At 35.3% G+C, this 14,769-nt stretch overlaps 1 protein-coding gene across 8 annotated transcripts in view; it reads left to right on the top strand.

The window, feature by feature from the left end:
- Window positions 1–14,769, top strand: part of PARG (poly(ADP-ribose) glycohydrolase) — a 139,465-nt gene that overhangs the window by 64,914 nt on the left and 59,782 nt on the right. For all 8 annotated transcript variants that reach the window (XM_035023874.1, XM_035023882.1, XM_035023900.1 and 5 more), the window contains 3 exons: window positions 2,683–2,743; window positions 7,526–7,601; window positions 12,950–13,097. In XM_035023874.1, the coding sequence (XP_034879765.1) occupies window positions 2,683–2,743; window positions 7,526–7,601; window positions 12,950–13,097 (285 nt within the window). The remainder of the gene's footprint in view (window positions 1–2,682; window positions 2,744–7,525; window positions 7,602–12,949; window positions 13,098–14,769) is intronic.

Here is a 14,769-nt window from a genome sequence, read left to right as displayed (position 1 = left end):
TGCTAAATAGATTGAATTCCGTTATTATACCTAAGTAATTCAGAGTTTACCTTTCTGTCCTTGGATTCAAATCATGTATGTCTTTTCTAAAAGCTAACTTGTCTAAGCTTTAGGATTTTATTGGCTTTGAGGGAAAATGCTAATATTTTGTTTTTTCAACTAGAAATTTATAACCCATCATAAGTATTAGGAATTGGGCTGAAAAAGATAAATTATAACTAGACATTTTATTTTCTGACTTTTTCATTGTACATGGTAATTTAGTTTTTTGTGAAATATAGTGATATGTGTTGTAAGTTTTTAGGATGTAAAGCTATAGGCTTAAGGAGGAAATACTCAGTAGAACAAAAGAGGTTTGCAAGTTAATGATTAATTTATATAGAAGGTCTGAAGTCTACTTAATGGAAACTACAGAAACCTATTTAACCAATATTTCATCAAATCTAGGACATTATAAATGGTAAAAAGTGTCATTATGTTATGTACCACTAAGAAGGAAAAAACACTCAGGATGGGGAGTCATAGGAGACCTCTTTTACAGAGCTGATTCACCAAAGGTCTGTACCTTCAGTCTAAGGAGAGATGAGAAATTAACCTGTGCAAAAAAGGGACAGTAAAGAAACTACAAGTGTCAACATGACACTGGCTAGAGAAGAAACAAAAAAATCTCCCCTGAGAATTTGAACCACAAGCTTCAAGTTTGAGTCTGAAGTCATATTATCAGTGTGATCCACAAAAGCCTGCAACAGTGGATTTAATTCACACTGATCTCAGGTTGATGGTGTTCCCAGATGACCAGAGAAGCAGATACACATCTTCTCTGGAAAAATTCGACTTTAATCTAGACCAGTGGCAGTGACTAGATACCTTCCATTACGAAAAGATGTATCCCAGTTTCAGAAGGTAATATGCCTTTTAGAATTGATAAAATATAATTCCATCAAGACTAACTTTTCAGTGTTGTCAGTATCTACATTTTATATTTTTAATGAGGATCTTGAGGTTGAAAGATTTTCAAGGGCTTTCTGAATTATTTTCAGGATGGTTTTAGATAAAATATTTTGTAGATGGAGTATTTAAAAATTGATGATTCATATGCTGTGTATATTGTGATTTTATTAAGAGAAATACTTGATTAACCAAAATAATCTATTCTAGCATAAAAGTTACCTTTTTATGGAAGAGAGGCAGTAAGAATGCTAAGTATTTTTAATTATATCTAAAGAGCCATGTTCTGCCTTTTTTCTGGCTTTGCTAGTGATATTCATTTATGAATTTCTCTTGGGATCTCCTAGTATATATGAAGGACATTTAATATTCTTATCTGCTAAGTTGCTGAATAATGATACTGACATTAATTTCTTATTAATAGAATTGCTTCTCTGGTGTTTGAATTGTTTGATCTCTTGTGAGTTTTAAATATGTTATCCAGGGGCACCTGGGTGGCTCGGTTGGTTAAGCGACTGCCTTCGGCTCAGGTCATGATCCTGGAATCCCGGGATCGAGTCCTGCATCGGGCTCCCTGCTCGGCAGGGAGTCTGCTTCTCCCTCTGACCTTCCTCCCTCTCGTGCTCTCTGTCTCTCATTCTCTCTCTCTCAAATAAATAAAAAAAAATATGTTATCCATTTGCCTTAGAGAAATTTCTTAAGGAAATCTTAAGAATATTTTATAACCCATATTAACAAAAGTCACCCATTAATATTCTACTGTAACAATTCCATATGATTTTTGAGTTGTTACTGCTTGTGACTAAGAGCAGAGAAATGTGGAATCATCCAGAGGAATGAAATGATTGTCAAGCTTTTATTGGGACTCTACCACCATTATCACTAATAGTTCCTGACATATCTCTCCTTGCTTAAGAGCTTTTCTCTTTTTTGCCTCCTTTTCTTTTTAACAGAAGAAAACAGAAGTGGCCTGGCCTTTTTAGTTTGTTCTTTGATTTGAATCAAACAAATTACTTTTGGCCTACTGATTTATTTGTTGCTTTTGCCACTAGTTAGAAAAAAAAAAAGTAAACCTAACAAAAAAGATCGCATTCTTCTAAAATATACTGCGTTTTGATCCCCTCATATCTATTCCTCCTTAAAAACTATGTCATCTTTCTTCTCTAACCTCATAGAACACAGTAATTCCTCCTTCCAGCTAAGGTGCCTTGTAAGTAGAACAATTGCATATCATCTAAGCCCTGGATTTAGCTTTGTCAACTCCAAAGGGCGTGCCAACAATTTTCTTTTTTAATCACAGACATTTTTATTTTATTATAAAATGCATAAATGTGTATACATTCACGAGCCTTTAGATGTAAGATTTCTTTGACATGTCTGCAGATTAAAATTCAGTTTTGTCTTTATTGTGTAAGCTACACTCATTAACGCACCTTTTTTTTTTCAGTGATTTTTTACAAATGTATTCAGTTTAGAAAACTTTACCAGTGGGTACCATTGTGCTGTTTGTATAGTTTTGTGTTTTAGTTGAGGGCTTACTATTTTATAGAAGGAGTTCCTACTGTAAGGATAATATTATTTTAAATCAGTCTTCTGTTGTATTCTAACACTAAGCTTCGTATTTTTCCAGTTAGTTTTATAACCATTGTTAGATCCATTATTTTACTGAATGTATATAATCTTTCCAAAATCAAAACTTCTTTTGCGTGTGTTTTTCTCTTATTGCTTTTGTAGAACCTACTGGCTTGGTGACATTTACAAGACAGAGTCTTGAAGATTTTCCAGAGTGGGAAAGGTAATAATAATAAAAATAATCTGGGAATCTTAGAATTATAAGGGCTCTTTTACCGTGATAGGATTCTATTTTGTAACTCCTGGAAAGATGGTTTCCCAACCTCTTAGTTGCCCTAGTGCTAGGGAGTTTCCTGTAAATGATCCATTGATAGCTCTCATTGTTGGAAAGGTCATGCTATCTGAATCAAAGCCTGTAAGCCTGTGATTTCTACTCTTTGCCTTAGTCTTTTTCTTCTGAAGCAAAGTCCTATTTAGGAGTTTTGTGTGAAGACACTAATATCAACTAGAACACCAATATTTATTTTTTTAAAAGATTTTATTTATTGATTTGAGGGAGAGAGTGAGAGAGAGAGAGAACAAGCAGGAGGGAGCAGCAGGCAGAGGGAGAGGGAGAAGCCGACTCCCCGCTAAGCAGGGAGCCCAATGTGGGGCTCCATCCAGGGACTCTGGAGTCATGACCTGAGCTGAAAGCAGATGCTTAACCGACTGAGCCACCCAGGCACCCCTAGAACACCAATATTTAATACTAATCCTTACCCTTCTCTTTTGGTTACTATATTTGTATTTTATGGCTTTTCATTCTGGAGGACAAGATGGGGGGAAATTTCTTTGTTAAAAAAAAATGTAAATAGTAGTTACCTAGAATTTGTCTGAATGATAAGAATTTTGAAGTTTGGCTGTTCACATATACTATTGGCAGATTTTGTGAAAGCTGCTAATTTACTGTGTTTTTTTTCTTATTATTTATCTGCAAATAACTGAGAAGAATAATAACCAATCTGAGTTTATTCACATTTGTAAGTTCCTTTGTGCCCTGAACTAGTTAATACATTTCCTAATCTAGAGCAGATCCCAAAGCACTTAAAGAAGAGTAGATCAACTTTTTCATCAAACATGAAGGCATGATCAAACATACTAAATGCGTATTTTGCGTATGCATTCATGTTAACTCTCATTTTCACTTTCTCATAATTTTTATCATAGTTTGTAATTGTTTCCTTTGGAATTAGTGATGAAAGGGACTCACTTTTAAGGAAGTTAACTGGATGAAGCACATCTACTTAAGTGGCTTTCCTGTGGTGTTTCTTATCCATCAAAGATGTTTATTTGTGAGGTGAAAGGAAAACAAACTTACTTTAGGAGGCCGGCTGCATGGCTGAGATGATTATTAGTAGAGGGAGGTGGGTAAAAGATTAAACAAGTGGAAGATAAAAACAAAAACAAAATAGAGCCAGAAAGGAAAAGAACATGTATAGCATTTTGGATGGAGTCTTGGCATATTAGAGATGAAAGGGACCCCAGGAAATCATCTCACCCAGCTGTCTACTAAAAATATCAATCAACTCTATAATATCTGTGACAGATGACAGACAGCTTCAATGATGGGAAATGCACTGTTTCACCTCAGTGTATCCTGTTGTTGGCTGCTCGTGTTGTTATCTAATACTTTCATTCAGTAAGAAACTCTGTATTCCAAAGAATTTCCGTGCCCCTTCCATTCCTGGTTCTTCCTTCTGGTGGTACAATAAATGAATCTAATTTTCTTTAACATTCAGTTTTCTTCATATATCATCATGCTTTCTTGACCCACCCCCACCTCTAACAGCGCACACAGGTACGTACTAAATTTACTAATTTCTTCTGTTTTGCATATAATATGGATTCTAAACCCTTTATTTTTATTCTTGATACACTCTAGGCCATTGGTCCCTCTTAAAATATGGTATCTACAACTAAAAGTAACAGTCTGCTCTTATCTGCCCAGACCAGAATACAGATTGGTTTTCTTAGCTTTTCTTTTAGTATCTGATAGGAATTCAGATGTTTTGATCATCCCACTTTGGTGTAGATTTTATAGATCATGCCGAGGGCTTGTTTTTAATTCAGCTGCAGATCTCTACTCTGCATCTGACATTAATTTGGCATTAACATGAAAGGACATCCATTGGTACATTACCATCTGAGAGAGAAGGAATAGGTCAAAATGCCAGGATTGGCAAGGCTGCTGTGTCAGTGAGATAACTTTGCCCCTAAGTAAGATCGAGATATTCCCCTTAACTTTCATAGGCACAATTCAACTTGATAACTTTTCTAACTTTTTTTGGCTCATTGACCTCTTTTTGTTTTAGCTGCTTCGTAAGTAAGTTGGAGAATGTTATTAATCAATCTCCCAGACTCCACAGAACCAGAAACATGTATTCATTTAAAGAGGAAGTATAAAGAAGAGAGGATTGTTGGTGTTCCCAGGAGTAGGGAGCTAAATGGGTGCCAGGAAGTTAGAGGGTTTTCTGATTTCCAGGTTTCTGCCATGTGACAGTTAACCCAGTGATTATCAGTGAATACCTTATCTGTGCTTAGTTAATCACAGAGAGCCACAATCGTCTGTGTCTTTGATTGTGACTGGTATGAAAGATTTGCTGGGGCCAATCAGGAAGTTGGAGGATGCTTTTATAAAAGTGTCTAGCAGTTTCATAATTTTATTGAGAATTGTACTGTACATTGACAGCTTCAGTTATGAAGAATAGTTGATGACAGATGAGATTTCTGTTTTGAAGTCCTGACTGATAAACTAGAGATTTCTGGATCATGCTTCTTTTTGTCTTTTCAGTAGTATCCTCATGGGTAGTCTCCCTTAGCATAAAATGGCCAGGAAAGTAGGATCAAAAAACAAACAAAAAAGGAAGTTAAAAAAAAAAAAGATCAAACTTGTGTCATTACTTTCTAGAAGAGATTTAGAAAGTAATTTTTCTAAAGGTATAGCATACTGTTAAAGAGTTTGGGCCATTGTTAGGGCTACCTGGCTTCATATCCTTGTTGCTTTGTTGCTTATGAATCTTGGGCAGGTTACTTAAATGCTTTCTGTGCATTATTTTCCCATTTGTAAAAAGAGATAGTAATAGGGTTGTTGTGAGGATTACATGAGTTAATGCAAGTGGAGCTCTTAGAACCTGTACTGAATTGCATTCTGTTTAAGGCTGTTAATCTATTGGACTGGAGCTTCCCCAGAAATGTATTTGGACTCATTGAAATCAGGAGGAAAGTAAATCCCAATAATAATGCTTCCCCCGTTAAATTGTTTTAAGAAATATATAATTGTTTTAAAAAATATATAGTCCCCCCCAAAATGAATACCACCCTTATGTAAGTTAGGCATTTGGATCTCATCTGTTATATTCTATTGTAATTTATATTTTTTATCAAGTAAGTAATCAGGGAAAATCTGTTACTGAAAAATGTCATCACAAATACTATTAATAAAATGGAATTGGTTTTTTAATATAATGTAAGCCAGGTAAATACTGTAAGGGAGGAAAAAGTTTTTTCTTGACCTAGTTAGGGTCCCAGGCTGGGTCTGAAAACTAAAAGGACAAAGATTTAACAGGAGAAAAGCACACAAATTTGTTTAATGTAAGTTTTACATGTCACAGGAACCTTCTTAAGGAAATGAAGGCCCAAAGAAACAGACCCACTTACTTTTTTGCTAGGTTCAATGAAGAGTAGACATCTCTGAGGAATTTGACAGATTAAGAAATATGAGGTAATTGTAGTTATCCAGGGAAAACTTAGCAAGGCCTGTTTGTTAGAATTCTTGGCATCCCTTTTTCTTTGGATAAGGATGTTCCTTTCCTCCAAATACAGGGTGGGCACCTTGCACATGAGGGTTTTATTACACTGTGAGGAGGGGAGGAGGTCATAGTGACCCTCCTGCTTCTGCCATTTTCTCAAACTTAATTCAGCTTAAAATATTTGATATACCATGATGCCAAATTTTGGGGTAGCATGTCAGTGACTGTGGTCAATGAAAGGGAAAGAAAATAATTGTGACTTACAAGTAATAGATTCATCCATCAATTTTATTAATATAAAAATATCATAGATCAGATTTCTGTGGCCTGTATTTTCATCAAGACACCCCCACCACACACACTCATGTGTACAAGCTAGTGAAAATAGACTCCATCCCAATATATATGATTTATTGCCAAATTTTTCTGTATTTTTCTTTAGGTTGCCAACTCTAGCATAATAATAAAATTGCATAGATTTTTTTTTTTTTTTTACATTTTGAGAAGTTTCTCAATTCTTAAAGAAGAGAAACTAATATTTTATAGGAGAAAAATGGGTTTTAAAGCAGCATGTTATCCCATTTTAATTTAAATATGTGTATTTAATATTTGAATAAGAAAAAGTTTGGGAGAATCTATATCAAAAATGTTAACCAGGCACCTGTTTCTGGCTTTTAAGATTTGGAATGGTTTCGGGGCGCCTGGGTGGCTCAGTTGGTTGAGCGACTGCCTTCGGCTCAGGTCATGATCCTGGAGTCCCTGGATCGAGTCCCGCATCAGGCTCCCTGCTTGGCGAGGAGCCTGCTTCTCCCTCTGACCCTCCCCCCTCTCATGTACTCTCTCTCTCTCTCTCTCAAATAAAGAAATAAATCTTTAAAAAAAAAAAAAAAGATTTGGAATGGTTTCAATATTTCTTCTCTAGTTATGTATATTTTCACATTTTTCCACAGTGAAATGTTTGTCATTAACGGTAATGGATTATCGGGGCACCTGGGTGGCTCAGTTGGTTAAGGAACAGCCTTCAGCTCAGGTCATGATCCTGGAGTCCCGGGATCGAGTCCCGCGTCGGGCTCCCTGCTCGTTGGGGAGTCTGCTTCTCCCTCTGACCCTCCCCTCTCTCATATGCTCTCTCTCTCTCATTCTCTCTCTTTCAAATAAATAAAATAAGAGAAAAAAAAAAAAGGAAAAAAGTAAAGGATTATCTTTTTAAATTGTAGATGTGAAAAACCCCTGACTCGATTGCATGTCACTTATGAAGGTACCATAGAAGGAAATGGTCAAGGCATGCTACAGGTAGGTGGATCACAACAGTGTGCATGTGTTTGGGACTTACTCTTGCCAAGCTTCTGACAGCAAAGAAAATATGAAAACCTGTTTATTTATCTCCTAAACTGATTTAATGCAAAGAAGCATGATAGCAGAATGGAGAAAAATGCCAAACAGATCATTTTGACAGCCTTGGTAAGACTGTTATTTGCCAGTGTATGCTGTTTCTTAACGTGCACCTCTTTAAAAAGGCTTTGACAGAAAATCTTAAGATCTGGACAACATCAGGCCTCTTAGTTCAGACATTGATGTAGATTGACAGTGGATGAAGTTCCCAGAGTATGGTCTTGACAAGCCGTCACCAAGTAGTTTTGTTCTTTTTCTTTAAAGGCTCTTGCTCTGCCCCAAATGATGACCAGCTTGAAATGTTTTTCTGCCACCAACCTTGTTTAGGTCTTAGGAGGCAGACATCTAAAACTGATTGATAAGAAAGTCCTCTCTCCCATATGTAACAGTTTCAGGCACATGAGCCAGCTATGCTTGCTGTCTTTTCCCTGTTTCAGAGCAGATTTTGCCCATCTCTCAATCTTTGTTACTAATCTGTGTTACTGCCTTTACTTTAAAAATATATATTTTTGGAAAAAGGAGTTAACAAAACACCCTCTGTATCTAGCTTTAAATTGTTGTAACACTTAACCTGAACATGTTTTTCTTTTGCTTTATAGTGATTTTTTAAAAATCACTAATCAGAGACAAAATGTTAGTGATTTGTGTTCATATCCCATTTATAAGAGCATTGTAATTTCAGTTTTCTTTGAAAGATGCTGTACATCATTTCACTTATACTGGAAATTGCTGATTTTTCTTCTTAGATCCTTATTTGGTGCTTATATTGGGTCAGAAGTTAAATCATTTTCCTGAGAATGGACTAACTTTTTTGAATAACAATGTATACTGTAAAATGACTAGACTCATTTGCATTTGGCTTCTTAGGATATATTTATGCTCTCAGTGCTTAGTGAAACTGAGATTCTTTTTAGAATGGCCTTTTCAAAGACATATTTGTAATTAAAATCTTCAAAGGGGCAAACCATATTTTGCTTTAAGTCACTCTCTCCCAGTAATTTTTTGAGATTATAAACAGAAATACTTAGATAACTGAATTAATATTTGTCTGGCACTTAAAATTTTTTTAAATTTGTATTTAATCATTACTTTTTTGTAAACAGTAATTTTGAAATATGCTTAAAATTTGTTTCAGATGAATGTTACTTTTTTCACACATTTCCATCTTGATGATGTTCTTTTCTACATTAAAATCTTGGATTTAACTGAGGGAGTCTTAATACACATGAAATAAACAAAGCTACTGCTAGTTAGCACCACAGGAATGCTGACCTTTCCTCACAATACAATTCAGCAAGGAATTATTTAGCAACATTCAAGGTTGAGATTCTTCCCACTTTTCTGGAATATATTATAGATGAAATGTGAAACCTCAGTAGATTAAAAGAATTCTGTAAAGGCTTCTATTAATTATTCTCCCTACCCATGCCGTGTATCCCCAGGAGATCGGGGAATATTGTATTGCAATATTTCAAAGCTCCTTGTGTAGCATATAAATTACATTATACTGAATGGCAACAACAACAAAACCTCTCTAAGGATTGTTATCATTTCTCCCTTTTCATCAAGTTATAATTCAGAAACTGACTAATCTGAACAAGTAGCTTTAAAGTAAAGTGAGTTGGAAAATGGCTAAAAATAAAGAAGGCCTCGTATGCTTGTTTTCATGTACTGGAACAGGTTTCTCACCTGTAATAGAGAGTCTTTTATTAAGAACTTTTTTAAGTAGTAGAAAGTTTGATTTTTCTAAAAGACCCCTGCCTTCAGAGGCATATTGAGTTTAGTATAATGTATTTATTTCTGTGCATACCTTTCAAGTAATAAATGTTGGCCTTTTATTCAAAGAATGAATAATAGTATGCACATTGAATGTATTTCATTTATCATTACCAAGTTGTACATAAGTTGGATAGAACTTATCTTTTTATTTTAGTTGTGTACCTTGTTCCAGTAAAAATTAAGTTTTGCTGATTTCAAACCTTGTTTGTTTCTCATTTGTATTCACAGTACTGTTATGCTTAGCTAGTCTCTTGATTTTCAAGTGCTCTCCATTTAAATTTTTGCTGGGTCTCTCATTCCTTCACTTTCTTCCCCACTGACCTGTTTGAGGTCCTAGTAGTGCTTATCTAAACTATTCAGTAGTCACCTACCCAGCCTCTCTGCTTTTAATTTTACTCCTTTCCAATTCATTCTTTAAACTCTAGCCTGAATTATCTTTCTAAAACACAGGTCCAGTTGTAACTTTTCTTCCTAGAATTTTTCCAAGAACCTTCAAAATTAAGTACTTTCCTTGACCCCAGAATACCTCATCAGCAACTATAATCCTTCACATACTCTATATTGCAGACAGGCATCAGGAATCTGCTTAACACTGTCTTCATATAGCTCTGTACAGTTGTTTTTTCCCACGTCCTTGTGCAGTTATTCCCTCTGCCTGAATGTCAGCAAAATCTAGTTTGAATACCATGTCTCCTTGCTCCAATTTTAGTTAATTGTATTATTTGGGAAGGATCTAATACATTCTAGTAGGTTCTTTAGTAATCACCTTATTCTGCTTATGTGCTGGGATCTCATCTAGATTGCAAATGCTGTGAAGTCAGGGCTCATGTCATACTCATCTTTGTATCACATGGTTCCCAGCACAATATTCAGTTGATCTTTGTTGAACATTTTAAGCCATAAATCACCCAATGCATAATGACCTTATATGTTGAAAGCAGCTAATTCTAATCAATGGACTAGTTCAACTAAAATTAATTTTCTATATAAGCTAAAGAGTTTCTCTTTTTTATAGTGTTGATTTAGTATGCCAGAGTATAAAATATATATGGTTCTCTGTAATACTCATTTCAAGAACTTGTCTAGTCATATTTTTCAGTATTTCTAAGTTTTTCTCTAATGAAAGAAGACTACTTTACCTTCTGTTAATTTCTGTCTTTTTACATGTATCTTTATATATCAAAAGATTCGTATTCTTTCTTTACTCTTTTGTAAAACAGACTTCAAATTAATATGTAGTATCATAATTGCTTTAGAGAACAAGTTTTAGGAAATCTTATATTTGACAATAGTCTGAAAGTATATGTAAAATAATAGAAAAAACGTATATTGGTCTCTACCCCTGGTTCTTTGCACAGAGCTCCTAAAACCCCAGTAATATCCTAACTGATAAGAGCACTAGAGGCATCTTTTGTTCTGATATTTGGTCTTTGACCCTGATTTCCTGAAACAGAGCTCCTAAATCCCTTGGAATTTCCTAGGTGATAGGAGTGTGTTTTGTTCTGATGAGGTGACTTTTGGTGAGCTCCTGGATAGTTTCAGGATGGGGGCTGGTCACCAAAAAGATTAAGCCATGATGAGAGGTTTGGAACTTTTACCCCACCCCCATTTTCTGGTAACGGAAGAGGGACTGGAAACTGAGTTAATGCTTGATCATGCCTAAGTGATGAAGCTTCCACAAAACTCCCCAAAAGTACAGGATTCAAAGAGCTTCCAGGTTGGTGAACATGTGGAAGTACTAGGAGAGTGCCTTGCCCAGAGAGGCGTAGAAACTCTATGCTACATGGGCATGGTAACTGGGAAGAGGCATCTGTATCCCTTATTATATCCTTTTTAATAAATCAGTAAACATAAATAAGTGTTATCCTGAGTTCTGTGAGCTGTTCTATCAAACCACAGGAGCAGGTCATGGGAACCCCAACTTATAGCTGGTCAATTAGAAGTATAATTGACAACTTGGGACTTGCAGTTGGTATGTGAAGTGGGGCAGTCTTGTGAGACTGAATCCTTAGCCTCTGGGATCTGATGTGAACTCCTGGTAGATGATGTCAGAACTGAATTGAATTACAGGATACCTAGCTGGTGTTTCAGAATTTCTTGATGTGTAGAAACCCATACATCTGGTGTCAAAAGTGTTGTGAGTATGGTAGTAGTGTAAGAGGAAAGGAGAGACACAGGAGTATGTTTTTTCTATACGGTATATAAGCTTCTCTTATATTACTTACTAAATTCTTTTTGCATGTGTATAGCTATGTATGTACACAGGGTGTTGTGTATGTGTGTAATCTAAGTCCTCGAATAGAAAAATCTAAGGCAAAGCTGGAAACCATTAAGTTTTTATTAAAATTCCAGTTAACATACAGTGTAATACTACTTTCAGGTGTACAATTTAGTGATTCAACACTTAATTATAATACCTGGTGCTCATCACGAGTGTACTCCTTAAACCCCATCACCTATTTAACTTATTTAACCTATTTCCCCCCTCCCACCTCCCCTCTGGTAACCATCAGTTTGTTCTCTATAGTTTTTTGGTTTGCCTCTTTCTTGTGCCCCCCTATGATCACTTGTTTCTTAAATTCCACATGAGTAAAATCATATGGTATGGGTCTTTTTCTGACTGACTTATTTCACTTAGCATAATACTCTCTAGCTCTATCCACATTGTTGCAAATGACAAGATTTCGTTCTTTTTTATGGCTGAGGACTATTCCAGTTTGTTTATTTATACACACACATACACCCCACTCTTCTTTATCCATTTATCAGTTGATGGTAATTTGGGCTCTTTCCATAAACATGTACTCTGATGTTTATAAGTAGCATTATCAACAATAGCCACATTATGAATCTTTGTTGTTAAACTAGGTTTTCTGTTTTCATTTTTTTCCTTAGCTGTATTAAAAAAAATAGTTTGTAATGTTTACACAGTTTTGCATTTACAACTGAATTTAGGATGAAATTTCCATCTTTTTATTCTTTCACAGAAGAAAAAGGTTACCCAAAAAAGGGCAATTACTAAGTTTCTCAGTTCTTTTAGGACAAATGTTTGATTGCCATATTATATAAGAAAGATACAATTAAAGTCATAAGAAATCCAGAAATGGAAATTGAATAGTGAATGGTGTGGAAATGATCTTAAAACCTTTCCAAATAGTTTCCCTTGATTTGTGGCCCTTGGAGTACATAGAAGGTTTGTAAACAAGAGTCTGTATAATTACATTGAGGCTTTTGCCTAAAAGCTCTGTTTTCCAGGTTCCTTCTAAGGTTTTAGAATCCAAAGGAATAAGCAGAGATGTTAACTGCAGTGAGATGGAAAGAGTACATTCAACCACAACCTATTCTCCCTGGGAAGATTACTAATTTGGGGATTGATTTATATGGGAAATGAAAGGAAGAGGGAGAGTACTTCTTTATCATATGTGTAGGTATTTAGATCATCATTTAACATGCCACATTTTCCCAAATAGGTGGATTTTGCAAACCGTTTTGTTGGAGGTGGTGTAACCGGTGCAGGACTTGTGCAAGAAGAAATCCGCTTTTTAATCAACCCCGAGTTAATTGTTTCACGGCTCTTCACTGAGGTGCTGGATCACAATGAATGTCTTATCATTACAGGTTAGTTATGGGAAGTCTGTATGATAGAGTAGTTTTCCCCATCTATGAATATCTATCATGAAGGCTAGAAGCCACCAAGATATCGCTATTCTGTATCATGGGCATTAGTCCCTATATTTTTATTGATTAATTCTTGGTTTTTTGAAATTGTTATAGTTTTATTTTTCTAATCTTGAGTAAGACATTTTATTCCCACCTTTTCTTTCTTGGCATCTTTATCTGAGGAACAAGGGTAAAAACTATGCATTTACCCTCCAGTTTGAAATTTTATGATATAATGCCCTTAAAAAGAGGATAGTGATATGTCTTTGAACATGTATTCTATTATTATTCTTTATTTTTTAAAGATTTTTTAAATTTATTTGACAGAGAGAGACACAGCGAGAGAGGGAACACAAGTAGGGGGTAGTGGGAGAGGTAGAAGCAGGCTTCCCGCAGAGCAGGGAGCCTGATGCGGGGCTCGATCCCAGGACCCTGGGATCATGACCTGAGCCGAAGGCAGATGCTTAACGACTGAGCCACCCAGGCGCCCCCTATTATTATTCTTCCATTATGTTTCCATAGTGCTTTGTTATACTTCAGTATGAAGACCTATATAAATAAAAAAAACACAGTTACAGTAGTCAGAGAGAATCAGTAAAACAGAGAGCTTTTATAGAAGAGAAATAAATCAGTAACCTTATATTAACCCAATTTCTAATCCTAAGAGAAAAAAATGTGATGATCTGAGTGGCTTTTCTTGATTTAAGTTAATATGGGAGGAGGAGAGAGGGAAATATGGTCAAATTTATACTTTAGGTCTATTACTGAGATTTAAATTTTTTATTTAAGTTTTTTTAGCTTGAGATACTACTATGTCACTGTATTTTCTTGTGAATGAGCTACAAAAAAACTAATGATTAACTCATAGTTCTTAAGAAATTCTTAATCAGCCACCATAGGTAAGTTAAGCCTTTTATTCAAGGAACATTCCCACATAAAAGCCATAATCAAGTCATCTGCTGCTGATACTTTTTTCTTTCTGCAAAAGGATTTCTTATTTCCTTTTTGAATCTGTTGCTGCTTTGAGATTAGTGTAGAAGACTAAACACTCACCTGGTTTGGAGAATTTGGTTGATTGTTATTCTGAAAGATTATAATGAGAGAAAAACCATCCCCTATGAGTTATATCAAATTTATACTCAACTAATTAACCTCCAGAGAGGTACATGCCAGAACTAAGACTCTGAGATCTAAGCCTGAAGCCACTGTCTTTGCTTCAGATATATTTATAGGCAACTTTCAGGAGAGTATCTAAATTTTGTTCCTTATATTTTACTTTTAAGATTTACTTTTAAGATTTTCTCCTTGTCTTTGAACAGTTTGATTATGATGTGTTTAGGATCTCTTTGATTTTATCCTATCTGGAGTTCATTGAGCTGCTTGAATGTTTAGATAAATTTGGGAAATTTTTGACCACTATTTCTTTAAGTATTCATTCTGTCCCTTTTTTTCTTCTCCTTCTGGGAATCCCATTATGCATATGTTGGTACATTTGATGATGTCCTATTGGTCTCTGAAGCTCTGTTCATTTTTCTTCATTCTCTATTCTTTCTCTTTCTCAGACAGGATAATTTCAGTTGACTTATCTTCAAGTTTATTGATTATTTTTTCTGCTTGCTCTAATCTGCTT

Source organism: Mirounga leonina, unplaced genomic scaffold, assembly GCF_011800145.1.
Source record: "Mirounga leonina isolate KUSES-001 unplaced genomic scaffold, KU_Mleo_1.0 Mir_114, whole genome shotgun sequence".
NCBI lineage: Eukaryota > Metazoa > Chordata > Mammalia > Carnivora > Phocidae > Mirounga > Mirounga leonina.
This window is presented reverse-complemented; position numbering and strand designations above follow the sequence as displayed.